The 22,261-nt window shown below is 36.4% G+C and overlaps 1 protein-coding gene across 2 annotated transcripts in view; it reads left to right on the top strand.

Annotated features, from left to right (window-relative positions):
• Nucleotides 1–22,261, top strand: part of kiaa1549l (KIAA1549 like) — a 65,176-nt gene that overhangs the window by 32,762 nt on the left and 10,153 nt on the right. Inside the window, exons 5-15 of one of the 2 annotated variants that reach the window (XM_023332915.1) lie at nt 3,456–3,675; nt 3,922–4,055; nt 4,477–4,645; nt 10,063–10,122; nt 11,844–11,995; nt 12,383–12,554; nt 13,582–13,745; nt 14,835–14,870; nt 16,356–16,546; nt 20,142–20,272; nt 21,182–21,306. In XM_023332915.1, the coding sequence (XP_023188683.1) occupies nt 3,456–3,675; nt 3,922–4,055; nt 4,477–4,645; nt 10,063–10,122; nt 11,844–11,995; nt 12,383–12,554; nt 13,582–13,745; nt 14,835–14,870; nt 16,356–16,546; nt 20,142–20,272; nt 21,182–21,306 (1,554 nt within the window). The remainder of the gene's footprint in view (nt 1–3,455; nt 3,676–3,921; nt 4,056–4,476; nt 4,646–10,062; nt 10,123–11,843; nt 11,996–12,382; nt 12,555–13,581; nt 13,746–14,834; nt 14,871–16,355; nt 16,547–20,141; nt 20,273–21,181; nt 21,307–22,261) is intronic. The other variant, XM_023332916.1, reaches the window with a different exon arrangement.

Consider the following 22,261-nt stretch of genomic DNA (forward strand, 5'->3'; position numbering starts at 1 on the left):
GCCCGATATAATCTCTTCGGGTAATTTATTTATCTGTTTAATATTTCAGATATCAAAACAAGGCAAAAAAAAAACAATAAAAAATGAAATAACAATGAAAAAAAAAACATTCAAATATTCTTACTCACTGATCCTGTGAGAGTGCTTGAACGATGCAATTTAACTACATGCTCCATTTTTATTCCGAAGATTTTTAAATTTCAATTTGAAAAATCAGCTTGGGAAAGATGTCCCAAGTTCAGTTGAGAAAGCAAGAACGATTTTCTCCACTACTCAATTTTAAGTAGTTTGTAGCAAATGTTAAAGTGCTTAAACAGTTGATTAATCTATGGTTGTACTGGTTGTGCTGGTTTGTGTAAAAAGGTTGAATACTTCAGGATGCAAATAGTTTCTACCAAGCATGTTTGTCTGTCTTTACGTTAACAAATCAAAGTCATTGAGTGTAAATGGAAATGTTTTACTGCAAGTTTGGGAATGTTTTGTTGGTAAAGGACACATACTGTATGCAATTTAAAAGTGACTCGCCAACATAAAACCTTCCGCGGTAAATAAAGTGGAAGTTTGCTTTTCTGTGGCGTTAAAAGCCTAAATGCAACGACTTCAGTCTTATTTGAATATACAAGCAAATGTCTGAAAGCTGAACTATTAGACTGATTTCATTTACAATCAAGGATATCAGTGTTATCAGTTTTACCTACAGAGAGAGCTTGAATTTAGCTCCTGTTGTTTAATATTTCTGTAATAATTAACCGTATTAGGTGTGAAAAGCAATATCCCTCTGTCTGTAATAAGTTGCAGTTAGTGTGGGCAGTGCTATAACATTTTTCTCTCTTTTCTTTGCATTTCTTAACCCAGAAATGTAGAGGCAGAAATAAGTGTTTCTGCCTCTACATGGCTGCTGAATATGTGAAGCTCATGTTCTCCCTCAGTGTCTCTCAGTGTTCTTGAAAGGTGTTTTGCTTCAGTGCACTTTGGTCACCTATTTGAACAATGCATGGGTCCTTTATAGCAGCTGATAGCTGGGGAAATTGCCTTTGCATTTAATTATAGACTAAAACGGTTGGGAGGAGACAAATGTGCCGAGCTGATTTTATGAATTAGCTCAATGACACAAGACTAAAGATTAAAAACATTTTGAAAAACTATTTTTGAATTTTCAATGCCAATTTAAAGATCTACATGTTTCTTTTTTTGCTAGTTGTTTTATTTTTCCATCTGTCTGTCCTACTCTTCACGAAGGAAATAACAGGTTTGTTCCTAATAGCACCTTCACATGGGTTGATCCTGAGAGGATGAAGGGATGATAAAGAGCTCTATTCATAGATCTTGTAACAAGGCTGAATTGTGTGGAGGCAGAGTCGTAACTTTCAGCTACGGAGACAAGAGGCTCTCAGTGTTTTGGCCTCATCGTCAATTCGGGCTCTTTGATGGGTTTCAATAGCAGATGTGAATGGTTCTACCTCTCCTACAAAAACACCTAGTTCCATCATCGCTCCTATCCCAGCTTTTATGATGAGGAGGACTCAGGAAAAAGTCTAACTCTTCCTGATAAAACGCATTGAGACTCTGTGTGTCGATGCACAAATGCAAAAGCACACATTTATTTTTCAGCTCTAGCTCGAGCACTTAGACACTTGGTCTCATAACAAAAGCCATCTCTTAAAAGACTTAAGGGGTTTACAGTCTCCTTATCATAATTTTTTTTTTTTTTTGCTCTTTGTTCTTCTCTCAGCAACCTCTCAGTTCTTACCGGTTCTTGTGACATATCTGTATTTTTCATCCACTGTCTTTTCCTCCGTTGCTCGTCTGTGACTATCAGAATAGTTTTTAGGAGACCTTGGTCTTTTTATTAGATTTTAACATTTTCACTGTTTTTGCTAATTCAATTTGACTTCATTTATTTTTTTATTGGACTAGAGCTTGTATCACAGCAAGAAAAGCAGGTGTTTGACATAATAGCATTTCCTACAACTCAGGTACTTCATTACATTCTGGTGTAAAAACCCAAACCATTGCCCAGCAGTTGGTTAATTGGTGCTGTGGGAAATGTGTTCTATCTATTTACTCCACATCTACTCATAAATATCCATAAATATGGATATTTATGAGTAGGCCTTAAAGAGCCCACTTGGATTTGATGGGGATATAACACCTGGCTACCCACTTTTATTCACACTGCAGTTAATACGCTAAAGGCTTGCTTGGATTGAAACATCACAATTTTTCTTCAAAGAAGCACATTTAATAACCAGTACATCGCACATGAAAACCCTATAGATAAAGCCAACATATTTTCAACTGAATGATGATAGATATACTCAATGTACCCATTAGTGTATCAGTGTGTGGCCTGATTTATTCTGTGTAGTCAGAAATGATAAATTACAACAGAAATTTTGGATCCCACACGGCCTGCAGTATTCTTTCATTTATGTGACATTTGTTGTGAATAGAGGTACCAGCAGTACTGTGGATAAACAGATTCCTACTGGCATTTGGTAACATTTAAGAGACTTGCCTTTGATTTTTGTTCCCATTTTCTCTCTCAAATTATAGGCACATACATTTCAGTGTAAAATTTGTATGTGATGTTGGGTCAGTATCCACGGTAAGCTAATCATGAAGCTGAAAATTGAACCTACTTTCATTTTGCCACAACTGTAATTTTCCAACTCCATTTTATTTGTTGATGTTTTAGAATTAGCCTCTAAAATATCTGATAATGTAGACTGCACAATATATGAGCCTGAACAAGGACATTTTAGACCTCAGCAGAATACAATGGAGCCTCAAATTGTTAACATTCAAAATGATTTATTTGGTAATAAAAACACATCAAATATCACCACAAGAACAGCATATCCAGAGTAAGTGATGGTGGTAGTTGCATCATGACCTGGGTGTCTTTTCTTCAGATAGAGCTAAGGTTTTCAATCAGAATGGATGAAGGTCTGAGTGGTTCAAAATACCTTTCAAGTTTGCATTAATATGCTTTAACATTTTGATAAAGTTTGAATCAGTTCAGGTTTTGATTCTAGTTGTTTTATTTTAGTCTATAGGTTTTTTTAATCTGTACCCTTGTCAGTAAATGGTAAACAATCATGTAAAATCTTAGCAGTCTTTTTTTTTCATACAAATCTTCCCTCTGAGTTTTTGTTATTTTACTGACGTGGCAAGATAACTTTAGACAAATTCCATTTAATAATAGAGTACGTCTATACCATAACACTCCATAACAGTAAGATAAAGAATCCTTAAAAAGTGGGGATCACAGCTGTGCCTTCTACACTGCCCGCACATTTTTAACTTAATTTTTTTAAACTATTGAGCTGTTGTTCAACCTAACGAAGGGACACTTCACCAACTCACATTGCTTACATAAGTAGCTATATGTGAATTATGTTTGGTATATCTGTAAACAGCCGTCTCCTGTTTTTTAAACTCAACTATCTCAGGTGGAGACGGTTTTTGGCTCTCCCAACATGACGGTGGCTTATCACGTGACAGGAGGGGAGACAGTTTACCCTCCCTCTGTAGTAGCAGAGGGTTTGATGTCCTACGGCCGTGATAAGCTGATTGCAGACCTGCGACAGTACCTCCCCATGGTGACAGCCCTGCCTCTTCCTGTTGCTTTGTGGAGATCCAGCCCCGCCACTGGCTTCCAGCTGAAAACAGGTCAGCCAACTCTCACTCAGGGTGAAAACAAGCGTGTCACAGAGCAGCTTGAGACTTCATAGTGTTTTTTCCCCCTGCTGTGACTTTGCCCTGAAAAGAGAAAAATGCTCGTTTGTCACACCACATCAGAGACTAAAATGACACATTACATGTGTGTAAAGTAAAGTTTATAACCATACACAGTACATCTAAACTAAGTTCTAGCAGCCCATGAAGTTTTACATTGTGCCATTCTTTGTGTTGCAGTGTTGCAGTTTGTGGGTTCAGGTGACGACCCCCGATCCTGTCGCTTCTTACAAACGATGGAACAGAGACTTGAGAAGGTCTTTTCTGAGGCACAGGCCAAAGTTCTCAGCGCTAAAAGCCGACTCGCAGTTCAGGTAATGCGGTGACCTTAATTTGCCTGGGCTGGGCTGCTCTGCTACTGTTAGTCATCTGGCGTTTTATAAGATTTGGCAGCTTCAAACAGATGCAAATTGCTCACCATTTGTGCAAAATTCTCCCCTCGTGAATTGGGGTGTTTCTGTTTTTTTCACTGGCTGATTTTCAGATGCATGGTAATTATGCCAGTGAACCACTGTTTTTACTAAATTTAATGCGCTGCCACATTGAAGTGCACCATGTAGTAAAGCTAATGTGACACTGACAGGTTTAAGTAAAAAATATGCTGCTTTTTTTTTTTTTGTACTGGCTTTTATAGCTAACTGTTCTGTAGTTTTCAATTCCCTTCTGTCGTTTCCTATGTCTGCACCTTGTTTTCTTGCTAAACTGATATCTGGGATTTTTTTCATCTTTTCCTAGATTCTGAGTGTGTCTCAGACACCAGGCTCTCCTGCTGTGTCTTTAGTCTACACTGTAAAGAACGGGACTGTATTTCTTAATGGAACAGTTGCCTCCAACCTTCTTGGTCAGTTTTCTGCTGAGCTGGTGGGCTACTTCCTCTTCTATCCTCCTCTTATTATTGCTGAGCGTAAGTTGCAGTTTTTTTTCTAGTCTGAAATAAATGTGTTAATACCAAATTCAGCTGCTGCAAAGAGTGCATGCATTTCATTAGGGAGTGTTTCTTTGGTAGCCTCAAATCTATTGTGTTAATTTAGAGAAAGCTTTTATGAGCTGTGGTCCACATGGAGCCTCTGAGTCCGTCTTGTAAAGTGCCCGTCAGCCTAAATGACTGCTGGTTTCCAGTGATCCCGTGTTCGCGACTGTTCTGCAGCTTTTGAGGAAATATTCAGTCTTCATCTGTTTAAAAGTGCAAAGATAAATAAGCAGTGACAGGAATCAGCAGGAGACTAAACAGTAGTCCCAGTGGGAGTCCAGTGTGTCTCCGCAAAAAGAAATACGACAGGCAAAGGTCTAAGATAAAAAAAAAGAAGCAAGTAGTGGTTGGATGCGATGAAAAGAATCTAACTAATAAGAGGCTTTGTGTTTAGCTAATTGTGATTAATCACATTTTTTTTCAAAAAGCAATGTATGAAAATAAGAAAAGTTATTTAATTTGAGCAAATGTTTTTTTTAAATGAATGAGTCCATAATAGTCATAAATGAAAAGTAATATATACACTAACAAAGGAATCTGTCTTGGTTTATTAAGAACTGGTATATTGTAGTTATCCTATGATGCTGTGGTTCTTCCTACCTTTAAGATACAGCCGCTGTTACATTTTCTTTATATGAAATTTATTTTTTCTTAACATTCCTCTCCAGTGAGTATAAATACAGCATTATTACCTAAATGGTGGAAATAAAAGCAAAGATAAAACATCTGGATTGAGAGCTCTCTGATCACATTTTCATCTGATCGTTTTCTCATCTTGTCTGCATGGCCCATACAACCACAGATATTCTCTAATTTTAGGTTTTAAATGTTGAAGCTCTGTAGACATAAAGTATGCTCTCAAAAATGTTTTTTTTCCCACATTTCTTGTATTGTGCACTGTTTATACTTTAACTCTCTCATCAAGTGGTACTCCTCTCATTTTCATTTTTGACACTAGTAGAACACTCACTTGCCTTTTTACATTTGATATTTATTATTTAAACACTGCGTCATTTTCATTTACAAACCACATTAACGCAATTTAAAAATATATATTCTTTTCTGTAATTAGCTTTTCAAAGTTAATGCTTTAAATTACCATCTCTTAAAGCGAGACATCATGAATAATACATGATACATTTCTACTGCACTACATTCGTCTATATATCTTTTTTTTTAATCAAGAATTTTCACTTGTTTTAGTTTAATAATTTCACTAAGATGCTGTGCTAAAATTTAGAATGTTTACAGAAATGGTTTCTTTTCTCATAAAGACTTTCCTAATACTTTTTGTAAACATAACAGCCATGCAATCTTGATAAGCTATTCAGATTTTATTTTACAAACTCTGTAGATTTGGAAGGGTAAAGAGAAGCTAGCTGTTCAGGTGCATTTCTTGCAAAAAAAATTGTGTTGGGGTTAGATTAAAACTTTAATCGAGTTAATTTCAGGGTCTGTGCCTAATTAAACGCAATTAATCGCATTTTAATAGAAAGCTGTCTGTTGACAAAATAAGCAACCTTTTCAATTTAAAAACCCTTTTTACTGCCAAATTATTGAATGAATCAACATATGAGCTCAACAACAAATATATTACTCTTTTTAATCTATTATTTAGCTTATTCAACCATCAATGTTGTGGAAAGTAAAATTATAGGCATTCAGCTTTCAAGTGTTTCAGGATCCGATGATAATTCATGCAAATTCTTCAAAGAAATATTTCTTTTGAAATGTGGACTGTGGGCTCTAGCGTTGGGATGTCTGTGCTTGCTGCAGCATGTGTTACGTTGTGATTATATTTTGGATGCTCCGACGCTGTTTTCCCCACTCGCAAACAACAATAGCCTTTTCCAGCATTCCATCAAATAGCAAAAGTTAACCCCCAATGAGCCAAAAGAAGCGGGTTGGTAGTCCACTGCTACTGTTTCCGGCCAGAACCTTTGCATGTAAAAAAAAACCTGATGCAAATAATTGCTTTAATATTTGTAACACGTTAAAATATATGTGATTAATTAATTTAAATTAATGCATTGTAGTCCCCACTGTAAAGAAGTCAGTCTGCCAAACATATTTACCTTAAATGAACCTACTCTGATTAGGCTCTAAGGTTTCCCATCATGCCGGTGAGCTGTACTCAATATTGCAACATAGACACACAGTGAAACTCTGTGCATAGTTTGCCCTCTTTTTGGTAAAATGTAAACCTGTACTTATTAGCTGGACTGATAAACTAAAACCTATCTCAAGGTTTTAGTTGGTACAACTGACACTGTACAGTTGTAAAGGTACAGTGTCAGTCAATACAGGTGTCCGTGATTTGAACTACACCTTTTTAATTGTCTGTGCTGTTTTCCTCTGTGCTGCCTGTATTTCCCCAGCTTTTGCAAAACTGGACTTTTGCTATGTGTAGAATAACGCTCAAAATCACGAAGGACTTGATGCTTGAGACATTTGAGCAGCATGAGTCACAACCGAGACTTGCTTTTCTGTTATACCTTGTGGCTGATCACAGCCTTGAGAGCATTTTTTTCCTGCCTCTGGCAACAGACAGCACTTGGAGCAATGTGTCTGTCACAGTCCTGTGACAGATGTGATATTTCGAAGAAATGCCCTGAGATGGTGTCTTTAGAACTGAGACTTTCACTGAGAAGATTGGTAAATATGTGAAACTTCTGACTTAAGTCCAGTTGAAACAAACTTTTGCCAACATCTAACAGGAGAAAATCATGAATGCTACAATTATTTGTTGCATAGTTGTCGCAAGAGGAAACTGTTGTGCAAAATGAGAATTTTTAATGGTTGAATACTTTTACCACTTGACATCCATCATGATGAAACCTCAGATTCTGGCTTGCAACAGTCTAGGGTTGTGGTAAAAAAAAAAAGAAAGACAAGCTAATTTTGTCTTTTCATGTTTGAGTCTACTTTCAGGCAGAAAATCTATAAAAACAATGTCTCTGAGTCTTTGTGACTTTGCCAAAACTGAACAAGAAAAATTCTGGATACTGGATGCTTTTAATACATGCAGATGGAAGCATGCCCATCACATCCAGCTCCTATTTCTTTACATTAGGTTATAGTTGTTCTTTCTCGAACCACACATAAAACTGATGAAATGTAGTGATTAAAGACCATATTTTACCATCGTTTTGAGTAACAGAAAACTGGAGGCTTGTTAAAACATCTTCGTGTTGGAAACATTATGCTGTAGATTATAAAAGTTTGTTGAATGATGCGTCTGCTTGAATGATTTGGAGATAACAAGCTTTCATTAAAATTAAAAATGTACAAGATCATAAAACTTATGCATATATAATCTTCACAAATATACTAACAGAAGAAATACAAACGAGAACTCTGAATATTTCTGTTTTTTTGAAAAATTTAAATCAAAATCAAAAACAATTAGAGTCAGTTATTTGCATTAAAGAATGAATAACTCATGGTATATTTTGTAGCTTAACCTATATTGCATTGTTTTATTATTTCCCCTGGCACTCCAGAGTGAATGGATAACATTTGTCAGGATTGAGAAACAAGTTTATTTTTAATCAGTAATGTTACTTTAAATAAAATGTGTTTATCTGAAAGCATTTTATGTCTTGATTTGCAGCTGGTGTGTCCTCGGCAGAAACATTTATGCTTCATTGCTATGAATCTCTACAGTGTAGTACTAAAAGTAATCTGGAGTGTATCACTAATCATTTACTGTCTTGGTTGCATATTTTTCATCACTGTAGATATGTGATTTATTTGCAAATGGTGGATAAGCAGCTCAGCCTGGTAAATAAAATGTGGTTGCATAAGTTTTCCCTGACTTTATGAGATGAGTGTGTGGAACTTGTGGTGGATTATAAGCGGCAGACAAGGCAAGAAGATAGATATTTATTTAAAAACATATGGAGGTTTTGTTTTCCAATCTGAGAAGAACAGAAGGTTAGGATTTGTCGCCAAAATTCAATCTGGAAATAATTTTTCTTATGATCTTGATTTTTAGTTTATTTTCTGGTTAAATGAAGATAAATTGGATGTCTGATAGAGCCAAAATGAAGAGCCTCTTTAGTTTCTTTTTGTACTTCGTTGGTGAAATTAATCTGAAAGATTTGGTTAACTACAGATCCATTTTGTTTTCCAAGCAAAGAGATGAAGACAATCTCCCCTGAAAAAGATGCAGGAACTGACATTGAAAGAAACTCAAACACAAATGAAATACCACAAATACTTTGGATAGCTGTCATTTATTGTACTTGTTTTTGTTATGCCTTAACTATTCATAATGTTATCCTCTATATGGGTGGCACAAGCATATTCTGGCAGACAATGCTCCCTCATTTCAAAGGCAATTATTGCAGCAAATAATAAACAGTGGGTGATTTTCCACCACCCTGAGCTCTGGTCCTACAGAACAGACCTGGGATCTCACATGACTCAAAAGTGCATGCCTGCAGCTCTGTGTTGCTGTGTGACTCTTGTGTAAGCTGGACTGCATGTTTCAGCTCTTTTACTCCCTCGCCGCTCTTAATCTATTTCTCTCAAGAACATGAGTAAAGCTGCAGGGAATTTTTTGTCTGCAATTAAAAAGCAATTATAGGTGGAAAATGAATTATTGTTGTAAAAATTGTTTTATGGATCAAAATATATATTTTTTGCTTTAAAAAAAAAAAGTACTAAAGCCCTTTAATGGTTTATTCCTCCGCCCCTTATTGTAAACAGTTTGATTTGAATCCTTGTCTCTGATGGTCCAACTAAGCTTGCCTACAGCAGATTTTGCTGACAGTTTTTCCGACCTATCTATTACCATTGCTCTTCTTCTCACCCTTTCGCTCCTCGCCCATCTCCCCCTGACATGCCTGAGTGTGCACTTATGCAAGTCTGCTTTAAGAGGCCACTGATGCAGCATTCCCTCCAAACACCACTGTGCCAAGCCCCACCGGCACAGGAGCTTAATCAGGCAGGAAATACATGTAAGAGAATAGACACAACCAGAACTCATACGACTTTAAGCACATCGTCTCGTCTCTATTTGTCTGACATCCAGAGATAACGAGGCTTTGAACAGATATCTCAACCACAGACAAGAAAAAAAAAAGGGGAAAAGTGTAAACTGTTGCCTACCCCTGTGATGTTTCTGGAAATTTTGACAGGACTCTTTCTCAAATACAAAATATGTGTCAACCATTTCATCTCAGACACAGGGTAATCAAAACCATTTAAATTATTCTAAATGTTTCCTTTTAATCACTCAAATCAAATATGTATCACTTGGCATAAGAAAAGCTTTATAAAGTCAAAGTGCACAAGATTAAAGCTTTAAAATAGGACGTTATGCTAATGTTTCTTTGTCTTTGCAGCACTTGAATACCACAATCTGAACACGTCTGTTGAAACCAGAGACTTCTGGGTTGTCACAGGTAAGGATGTCATTGCTCTAATTGGGTAAAGAAAAAAAAATCATCTTCTGAAACTTTCTGAAGTGTCTCAAAATGCATTTATCAGGCATGCATCCATTATTGAAGTAATGTTGTATTATTTACATGATGGAATTAAAGCATAATTTGTTAAAACTTGAGAAAAGTCTGCTTGTGTTCATTTTTTTTTCACTTTGGTCTGACAGTTAAAGCCAAAGTTATACATACATTTGCACATGCAGGTTTAAAGTAACTTTTTAAATTGAACAATCTTTCTTCTTTCTGGAAGTGATAGGAATATTTTGGATTTTTCTAATTATATAATTACAGGATGTAGCATACTGATATGATATTTAAATTAACTTTAACAAATGTAAAATTAATTATTTTTTATTTGATTATTTTAAATATTTTAATTTAATTTAAATATTCTCTTTTGGGAGAGTGGTGTCTAATTTTCTAAAGTATCTTCTACTGTTCCAAAATAATATTATCAAAGAATAAATCTCAATGTTTGAATGCATATTTGTACGTTGGCTTCAGGTATGAGTCTCTCAGATCAGATTTTGTGGCTCTTAACCTGCACATGCTGCAATATTAGGCTGAGTCAATACAAGGTCAGCACCGCCGTAATGAGATCTACTCCCACTCAACACGACATACAATCAACAGAAATGCTTTTTCAGTTTTCGATAAAGTGGAGCACCTGTGTGGAGGTTTCTTTCTTTCTTTTGTTTAGCATTAGTAAGAAAGGTAAATAAAAGCCACTTTATTTTTCTGTGCCAGCTTGTCTTTTTTTACTTGTTAGATCACATCAAATTCATAGATTTTAACAGACCTTTGAATGTTAAATTATTAGATTTGAACACATTTTGGTTTCTCAAAATACAATGTTTGCTTAAAATCTTAAAATTCAAACATATATTATGCCAATTTTATACAGTAATTTATATATTTTTTGTTACCAGAACATGATAGTCTGGGAGAATATGGAATCTGATCCACAAGTCTTTGGAGATAAAGCTCAACATTTCTTCTTTAAGATAAAAAAAAAAAAAGTATATTCTTGCTTAGGTTTTAACTCCTTGGTTGAATTTGGTAAATGATTTTGATGATAATGAGAAAGTTTTCAGTGACTCAGATAATGCCAAAATAACTGGAAATGTTTATAATTAATAGCTTAAATCGCATGTTATATGGCAACAAGTCAATGCATACAGGAACCTAAACATAGTGAAGACAACTTTAAGTTAAATCGAATATTAGAATGGGGAAATGAGGAATTAAGGCAGATCTATAGTCAAAACTAGGCCCAAACCTGTCCTAGTAATGAGGCATACTTAATAAAACGTGTTTATGGATCCAGTTTCCCAGCAGAAAGCGCATTTAGGGTTTTGCTGTTGTCTTCTCTGATGCAGGAATGAAGAAGTTTATGAAGCATCCACATATCCTAATTCATAAGTTCTTTGCAGTTCTGTTTGAACGTTGTAAGTTGTCAGGACGTAACACTTTTAGTATCACTTATTTTCCCCAAACGTGAAAACACTCAACTTATTTTGCTTGTCCCTTTTAAGTTTTCTCTACACATTTTAGGCTGTATAAACCAGAAGGACACATGCACATTTTTTTACCTTCTTCTTGTTCTTTTTTATTTTTTGCCCTGAAGAACAGCTTACTATCTGTCTTAACCATCTCTCCACTCTGCCTTATGACTGAACTTGCAGTGATCCAGGATGTTGATAATGCCAGCCTGGAGGGACAGTACCAAAGCTTTGCCAGTCTAATGGAGCAGCGGTTGGCCGACTTGTTTGTGTTGGCAGGGCAACAGGGCACTCGTTTTAGACGAGCCACAACTGTGGGCAGCTTCACCGTCCAGGTACTAAAACAGCAGGCATCAGCTTATTTTGTCTTCTCTGATATTTTATCAGACTGCCCTTGCATGTTTATGAGAAGTCAGTGAAATGAAATTGTTTATGTTGGCTTCTTTCAAATGCTATGAATATTTCATAAGACGTACACTTTGATAAACACGTTTATATCACTCGAGATGAGTACTTGTGGCCAGTGCCTCATAATTAGGGAGCTTCTTAGCTCATCATTTACTAATTGCCCATCAAAACAAGCCAGAGACTTTTCACTAAACAACTGCTCTTAACATTTCAGTTTAGTCATTAAAGCAGAATTGCACAAAAATGTAATTAACTGCTTGACCTACTGTATCATTTCGGATGACTATGGCGTAAGACATGTTGTCTTCAACCAGATGGTGAGCATCCGCAGAGCGTCCGGGTTAAAGAATCCAGCAGAGATGACTTACTACGTCCAGCATAATGGGATTCCTCTGTCTGGCACGTCAGCTGCCAAGATCCTGAACACAGTGGACTCTCAGACCATGGCACTCACCCTGGGCTACTTTGTCCAGGTGCAAGCAGAACGTAAGCACATTTCCTCTCTAGCATGTTTGACCACAAAGAACTTTTTAATGAACCCTTCACAGTAAGGTAAATGAAAACATGTGATTCACCCTCGGTTTGGAAAGAAGAGCCGGCGCTGGGGTGAAGGGCCCAGAAAAAAGGGTTGCTCTGTAATCTCCTTGAAATGCTCCCAGTGGGACAGTGTTTGTTTGGGGCTGCAGATCTGCTCAACGCTAAGAGGGAAAGAGAAGTGGAGAAAGGGTGCACACACGCAGGGTTTTCTCATAGATTGTAGCCTTCAATAGCTGAGTCAGAGCCTCTGTATATCAGATTGAGCTGCACAATGTCACTTGGCGAGGGTGATTAATGATTCCGCATGTTTTAGAATGTCGCCTTTTGTTATTGCTTTAAAATCTCTATTCTTATATAATCTTTGCAACTACCGTAAATGTCTGGACTATAACCCACTACTTTTTTCACACATTTTGAACACTATGGCAACAATGATGCGGCCAATATATGGATGTTTGACTAGAGACGAAAGAGACATTGAGAGGGAAAATGAAAGAGACTGAGGAAGCGTGTGACAAAGTAATTCTGAGGTTGTTCGATTCCAACACTGAAGAAGGCGACTTTACTAGTTTTAGTGCACAGGAGGAAGATGAAGATAGCAATCGGTGACTGTTCCTGGTAGGCTACTATATTTTATTTTGTCTTAAGCAGCCATGTTCAGAAAAACATTTAGTACATATTTGTGTATAGTACTGAAATAAAAAAGCTGTAAATAATACTTTAATAAAGATCTTTCTGTGTAACATCTTTCTGTATAAATATCTCATGTTACAACATGGATACTTGTGGCCGATACACAAGTGTAGCTTATATATAAGTTTAAAAAAATGTTTTTAAAGTTATTGAATGAGGCTGATATGCAGGTGCGCACACTAGTCCAGAAATTACAGTAATTCACTTGTGGACCAAATGTTTCTGTCACAGTCTTATAGTCTACTTAATTAAGAAACGGTAAAACGTCTTTCTGCTTTTTCAGCTGTGGTCAAGAACCCTCCAAATAACCTCTGGATTATTGCTGCAGTTTTGGCCCCGATCTCAGTGGTAACACTCATCATTATTATCATCACAGCTGTGCTGTGCAAAAAGAACAAGAACGACTTTAAAGCTGACGCCATTGGTAACCTCAATCCCAGAGCCAAGGCAAGTTTCCCTCTGTCAGTCCTTTGTCTTTAGTTATGCAGCTAGGTCTATCAATTTCCATGCTTACTAAATATTAAAATTATTTGTTGTTTGTTAGTATAAAGTTAATCAGCTAAGAAAATACGCTCTATTTGTGCTTTTGTGCTTTGTGTGTCAATGTAAAAGATCTACTGTTCATGGGTCATATTATTGAATATATCACTAAATGATTTCTCCAAACCTCCTTGGGCATGTTTACCAACAATAAATATCTGCAGCAGTGAGTTTTCGTCCTGTGTGATGGAGATCATTTTTGACGTCAGATGTTGTCTGACCAGTTTACCCTCCACACATGACATGTGTAACATTCATTTGAAGAGACTTTTTATTACTCAAACTCTCAGTTTGAGTTGCACAATCACTCCTTGACCCACCAATATAATTTAGACTATTCTGACAGCACAGTTATTGGCAGAAATGACAGTGCTGGCTAACAGCCAACCACATCAGAGAAACAACGTTGGTTAGATTTTCGAATTGCAGATATTGTCACATTCACTATTGTGGTGAACCATGATTACACTGGACTCACCACAGAATGTTTATAAATCCCTCGGTTTTTAAGTTTCCAAGCTACTGCTCTTACACAACATTTCTCTTGACCTTCTCCACCTAAGTTGATGAATCATCATATAAATCTTGACTTCATGAGTGTAAATTGTACCCTTTCTTGTGAGTTATTTTGTGATTGCTGGATATTGTACAGTGTGTTAATGCACTGATCTGTCATTCCAAATGTAACTTCATCACTCTCCTGCAAATTTTGGTTGGATTCTTAGGTCCCTTGTTCTTGCTTTGTTTCATTTATTATTTTTTAAAATAGTTCCCGATGTCAGAAATGACAGTTAATATGACTGATTTGAACCAAATAACCCAAACCCAATGAAGAGTCTATAATGCAGAGATTACTGCCTTGAATTCTTCTTTTTTTTGGCACATTACCTAAATCCTTTTAATTCTTTCAGTCTTTTTTGGGAGAATCTCAGATAATCTGGAAGCCAAACTTAGATCTCACTTGCATCTTTTAAACAGCTGCCTTTGTGTTTTCAGATGGCGTATCGGAGAGACGTGAGCTATTATCACCAGGTATCTATTACTCTGTAATTCTTCTCATTAGTAATCTGTGTTTTTATTTCCAAGGCTCAGCTGAGCCTGCCGTGGGATTTGAATGGGATTCTGTTCAGAGAACACTGCTGGGATAGTTCAGTAAATCCAGCTGTGCTGATGAAAACCAAGGATATAACAGCACTTCAGAGTAACAAAGCTTTCAAAAAGCAATTTTCTGGGAAGCAAGGCTAATATTGTCCTTTCTTCTTCTTGTAGCTGTCTCTAGATAGCAGGATTTAAAAGGTTAGGCCTTATAGAGCAACAGTGTTATGCAGGATGTTTTAAGCAGAAAGATCATTTCTGCCTGGGTACATGCAAATCCTTATAGTCAACTAAGTCTAAGTGCTTTCACATTGAGATGATATGCTTGTTTATCTTGTTTTGGTGTTTGCATATATCGGAGCAGACAAATTAAAATGCAGAGTATAACTAACAGCAGACCCCATCGCTTTCTCTGTTGACTCATTCATAGGAAAGAGTGCAGTAAAATCGTATGCATTAAACCAAAGAGGTACTCAGATTCTAAGCAGTTATCACACACAGAGGAAGATCTTGCTATCTCATTTTATAAAACAGAGACCTCTAAAATCATTTTCATTAAATATCATGTGTGGTCTGCCAGGACATTTAACATATTTCATTTTCAGAGTACACTGTGAATACTTGCTACTAAGGAATATGAAAGCAAAGGAAAGCTCTTGAAATGCTCAAAGATAGTGACTCCTAAAATTTTAAAAAGGCCCTCACATCAAGCCCTCCGCAATACGGAATGTGCAAACCGAACCCTTTTATCATACTTACTTGTTAGTGCTTCTTCTTCAAAGACTAGCAACAGCAGCACTTTCAATAAAACTCTCGGAGTCTGGGTGTGAGTGTGTGCTAAAGAAGATGAACGTTCAACGGGAGTATATAACACATTGATTTTGCAGTTTGGCCCGGCTGCTCTTGGGCTGTGATATGTGTCAGACAATTTATGACTCTGAGATGACAACTGTCGTAAATTTTTCAGCATATATTTGTGTGAGTGGTCTTCTATTTATAAGCATACCAATACCAAATTTTAGACCAACTTGGTTTTACACCTTTATCTTATCTTGTATTCTGCTGAACTTAATCACTGGATTTTAACAAAGACCGGTGTATCTCATCTTGTTGACTACTGCTGTTTTTTATTTATTTAACCAGAGACAGGAAGTCCATGAAGAACACGAAGAAAAGTCACAGTTAAATCTGAGCTTATCTATTCAAAGGCATGACGAGCAGTAATCCCAGTTCCGCTTTTTAAATCCCTCTAACTTTTAAGGATGTACTTGGCAACTATGCTGAGATGCTTGTCTGTGTGAATCTTGGGACGGACTCATACATATCTTTGCATTTTTTATACTGAGTTGCATGTGCAGAAGGGGAGAAATTAGTTATATAAACTCTCTGTCACTCTTTATTCCTACCTAACACGTCCATCAGCCAGTCCAGGGATTTGACTATGCCAAGCAGCACCTGGGCCAGCAGGGAGGAGATGAGGAGACGCTGCCTGTCAGTCAGGATACTTTAGTGATGTCCCTACAAATTCGGGACACATCACTGTCGCTAGAAAAGGCACTGCAACAAGATGGGACAGCCAACAAAAAAAGTCACACTGCTGACAAACACAAAAGGTAAGATACTCCCACCGTTCCTCTCTTCAAACTATGTTCTACAGTATGTTACCCTTTTATTTTTCAAAACTGTGTCAAAGCCATAATGTTGAATATTATATCAATAGCTTTGGTTTAGTCTTTTTGAAAAAAGATGAAGCAGGGCTGCTGGGCCGTTCAGTTGTTAGAGCACTCGCACAATTTGCAGAGGCTATATTTCTCTACATGGTTATCTCGGGTTTGATTCCCTATCTCAGGCTATTTGATGTCGTTTCCTGTCTTTCTCCTCCCTTTTTCCTCACTGTTCAAAAGAGGACACTAGAGCCTAAAATGTTTTTTAAAAATGAAGATGAAGCAATACCTCAGTCTAGTTGGAAATATCATTTTGATTTGTGCATCATAGCATATTGAGAGCATGGCCAAAGCAACTGGTGTTTTCAATACCATGCAGTTAAAAAGCTTTTTTTATTTATTTTTCTACAGTGTAAAACTTCTTTTGAAACAAATATGTATTTTGCAACCTAGAATACTGGCCAGAAAGCATAACAGTACAAGAACATTATAAACACATATAAATAACATTTGCTTTATATTAAAATACTCTACATATTTTTGTAAGTGGCATGCTTATAACTAAATGTGGGGAAAGACAGACCAACAAGTGCAAGGATCTTGCACTGAAGAGAAAGTGATTTTGCATTTGATATTTAGCCATTGTGGACACTGCACTAGTAATATAGTAGTAGTAAAGTAATGTCAAAAGCCATTTGGCCGAATCAAAAATGAATGTTTGATGAAAAACAAAAGATAAGATGTATTTCTTTAAATATCCTAAACATTTTCTTTAAGTTTATATATGGTACTAAATTTGATATGTAAAAGGTACTTTTCAGCCCCTCAGAAATGTTGACCTTGAAATACTTCAACACACCTACTTTTTGACCTAAATTAGTAATTCTGGTATTGTTGATGGAAGAGGCTAGTAATGAGAGACAGATGTTAAGAATGAATGAATAAATAAATTAATAAAAAACAGATAAACAGAGAAATAAGTTTTGCCACTCAGAAAGATTTGTTAGGGGTTTAACAAATGTATACGGCTGCTTATTACCCCCCAACAGGGGGCGCCCCTGTTAAGATTAGCAATAAAAATGAGAACTCAAAGTTCATCGACTATTGTTTATTTATTTATTGTTTAGTATGTATTATGGTTGACATTAAAAGGTAGATTTTTTTAAATCAAATTGATCAATTTTATTTTTCTCAAGCAGCAGCTGTTGATACCAAATTGCTCAGATTATACTTTAAAGTTTCTTAATTTCCTAATTCAGTTTTATTTAAAGTTACACCAAGTTTCAGCTGCAATATTTGACGAACACACTAATAAAAAAATCCATGCATTCATACTTGGTGGATACAAAATCCTGCACTTCATTTGTCTTCTATTCACAATTTTCATTCAGTGAAAGTGAACTACACACCTCCGTTAGACTAAACTCGTTACACTTCTTTGTGTCTTTCTCTCTGCAGCATTGCCTGCTTTAGAGTTTTTCATTGCTGTTATCAATTTTAACAGACTATTAGAGGTTAGACCATAATTCTTTGATCTCACAGCCAGTCTTGTAGTTTTATTTTCAGCTAAGGACTGATTAGCTCTAAATCCAGCAAACACTGCAGTGTTTGAAGTCATGGGAACAAGTATGAATACAACTGTGCAGTTAATTTGTAAAGTAGTCGTGGCTCACTTTAGACATGAATACACATTGTTAGAAACATACTCAACATATGCTCAACCATACAATACGAAATGCGTATTGCACTATAGGTTGAAAAAGCAAATCTTAAACTCACTGTAATTTTCTGACATATTTATTCAAAGAAATTGCAGAATTTGTTGCAGTTCTATTAGAGTAATAAAAGTCATAATCTCTAAGGCTTTTAAAAATGTTGAAATTAGCAAATTTTTCTCCTATTTTAATTCCAGGATTTGCTTGTTTCTCCAGCTACAGTATGTGACATAAATGAATAATCAATATACAGTGGGTGAGAAGCTACTGGCCTTCGACACAGCAAGGGTTCAAATGCCAACCTGAGGACATTTGCTGCATTCTCCATTCCCTCTCTCTGCTTGCTTTCCGCCTGACGAATGTGGATGAAGATGATCAGCTCCACAAAATCTTTAAAAACGCACATTCATTCACACAGAAAAAACAAAACAAAAACAGCGGTGTATTTTGGAGATCATTTTCTTATTTTGCAGTTTTTTTAGTTGCTAATAAAAATATACCTAAGATAAATGAATTTGACACAAGTGAAATGATATTTAGCTCTACCAATGTTTTTAAACATACAAGCAAAATTTGTGTGTAATAAACAGTAATACTTGAGAAGAGGGACAAAACAGGTCCTATGGATAAAGCACAAAATTTGTATAAAATATACACAAAATATAATTTTTTCAAATATCTGACTAATGTGAGCCATGTTTTCCTGGTGTTTGCTGAATATTTTTTATTTTAAACATTGTAGTAGGTGGATGGTGTCTGTAAAATCCCCTGTCCTGGAGCAGAACTCAATACATTATAATAGTTTAAAACAAATAAAGGAGTACTAAGGTCATATATTATGACAATTAAGTATAAGTATTCAAATAAATAATTGTAAAAGTATCAATAAATTGAATCAAAAATCATTTTTATATATTTTACAATTCCATTGAAATTTGTCCCAAGTTTTTGTCAACACCATCATACATAAAAAGAATGCAAAAAATCAGGCATTATTGGGGGGCATCAGAACTTCTGAGGACCCCATGATGTCTTTCGTTCTCTTCTTTTGCCAAGAGGGATAGGCAGCTCTAGTTAGCTTATGTTATTCTTTAGTTGTTTCTTCTGTTTTATTCTTAAGTTGTTCAACACCACCATGATGTGTCAACACCATAACTGACAGTTTACAAAACTTTGATGAAATTTTGTGAAATAAATGCTTAATTTTAGTAAACTGTAAAGATTTTATGGACCTGATGAGCTACAATATGGCCTCTTTCAGAATAACATCATATAAATTGCAGTAGTTTGGCATTTTGTCAACTCCATCAGAGTTTTTAACTGACAGCCTGACTCTTTCAGTGATAGTGTTGACAAATCTCACTTAAGTGTGCAGTTAATTCATTTTAATGTATTTTACATTAATGACATTACTTCACATGTATCAAGTATTTCTTTTTACTCACTAGTTTGTCACCACCTTCTGTTCTGTGACAACTCCATCATGCACTGTCAAATCCTTCAGATGGACTTTGTTGTTTTTTGTGTTAAATAATATTTCTTTTGTTTCTTGAGAAGCATTTGTCTATAAAGCTGAGCATTTGTCTGTTTTATGCTATTTAGGTTAAATCCGGTAAGACAGCTTGACCGTGCAAGAAGTATTCTGTAAACATGGATAATAGTTTTGCAATTTATTTAATTTTGTTAAACACATTATAATAAATTTACAAGAGCTTTAGTGGATAGGAGGGAAAAGGTGAGGTTGTAAAAAGGAAGGGATGACATAACCTGGCTGCCAGCCCAGCTTCCTGGGAACTTACCGCCTTTCCTGTTGCTATGGTTACTCGCAGCAAGTTGCCAAGTGAAGACGGTTCCGTCATCAGCGACGAATCAGAGAAGCTGAATTCTAAGAGGGGCCTGACGGTGCCGAAAGTCACAGCGCAGCAGAAATCGACAAAGGAGGAGGCCCGCAGGAGGGACGGTGAGAGTCGCACGTAGATGCAAATAAAAACGAGTCATTTTACCGCTTCTTCGCTGGCAAGGTCAAGTGCTTCCAAAAAAGCAAAACAAAAATATATTTTTCCTTTTTGGGATAAAGATGTTTGCACTGTCTAAGGTTTTCCATCACACAACGGGTCAGTTAAAAGGAATGCACTGGCACTGCAGCTTTTTTGTAGTCAGAAAGGTAACCACCCCCCTTCCCCCCAGCAGTAGGTGGAGATGGACCAAATGAATATGCATGAGGCAGACACTTTGCTGAGACGGTATGGTGTGTTTGACTGCTGGCTACTGTGACGAACCAAGATTAGCACACATACACCCTCTAATACTCAACTCCTATAAGTCCAGAAATACCTTGTGAAATCTCATAACTCGTGTTCCATTAAATTTTGTTCTACTTTGAATAATGTCTTGTTTTGTCCAAATGTGGTGGACATGAGTAAAATTCCTCCAGTTCCGTCTCTCTGCTTGTAAATTGGATCAAATTTGTCAGATTCTGATTTTCCTAACGGCTAGATTTGAATAATTCAACAGCTGAGTTCGGCGAAACTGGAACTGAGTCCAGTTTTTTCTGATGCTGGATAACGGACAAAAGTGCAGAGTCAGTTTCTTTCATTTATCACACAGATGCATTACCACAACACTGGAAGCCAAAGCTGTCCTTGTGATCTATTGTTGCTATCCACAACTTCATTTACTGAGACAGATGACTTTTGTGTGATACAATTCAGAAACTGTTGGTTCACATTCTTCTTTTTTGGGGGGATGGAAGTAAGGGAAGAGGATGGCCAGACAGGCAGGATGACAACTCTTCCCCCATTGATTGATGCAGTAGTGATTATCGGTATTTGCTGTCTCTTTGTTTGTAAACTTCTGCTCTTGTCTTCAGATCCATACGACACATCTTCTGGCTCCCTGCAGCTAATTTCCATAAAGCCTGTAACTGCACAGACAAATTGCTCCCACCCTGCATTTTCCGACCGCAGCCAGGACTCAGCCATCGTCAACGGAGAGGTGATTTACACCCACATCTGCACTTTGAGAGATGTTGGTTTTTATTGGGCCAGAACATCACTTGGAGATACAGTGCTGTAAAACAGTGCCTCTTACAGATTTCTCTTTTTTTGTCGCACTTGAATGGTTTAAATTATCAAACACATTTTTATATCATAAAAATATATTTTTATTGTCAAATCATTGAGATCAACCATATTTCTTTACTTCAGTATGAATGGTCACATCTTGTTCATGCTTCTAGAACCAATAAATGACTGGAGTATAAACTGTCTGACATGATGAAGTAGCCTAAACAGCAACAAATTATGTCCTGATCTAAATTAAAACACAGATGAGAAATAAATTGATTAAAGTCTCTAAGTCTGAATTGGGTTACAGAGCCGTTCTGGTAGGATTTTGGACTTCAGCTACCCACAGTGAGAAGGATTATCCATAAATAAAGACAATGTGGAAAAGTGGCAAAACTTCCCATGAGATGACCAATCCTCCAATAATAACTAATTGAAGAAGTCATAAAAAATCCAGAATAACATCTTTAGAACTTCTTAACTCTCTTGCCTCCATTAAGGAAAACTTTTTAAAAATGAGAAAGAGACTGGGAAAAATAACAATGATGTCCAAAAAGAACATTAAGGCTTGTTTCCAATTTGCCATAAACTATTTTGCGGACTGATGCAAGACACAGGAAATATTTTGAATGTGTGACCATCTGTTAAAACTCAAAACTGCATCTTAGAAAATTAACATCATGCTGACTTACACAGTGGTAGCATTATGATGGTCTGGAGCTACCTGGATATGGTAAATGACATATTTGAATCTTTCCTCCAGTTATTCGACTTCTTTCTTTACTTTGACAAACCTTTGTGGCAATTTCCATTGCTCAACACTATTATGGAATTCCCTCTGTGAAAATAGCTTATTTTGAACTGAACCTATACAGTTTAGAAAT

The sequence above is a fragment of the Xiphophorus maculatus genome, chromosome 4, assembly GCF_002775205.1.
Source record: "Xiphophorus maculatus strain JP 163 A chromosome 4, X_maculatus-5.0-male, whole genome shotgun sequence".
Taxonomy (NCBI): domain Eukaryota; kingdom Metazoa; phylum Chordata; class Actinopteri; order Cyprinodontiformes; family Poeciliidae; genus Xiphophorus; species Xiphophorus maculatus.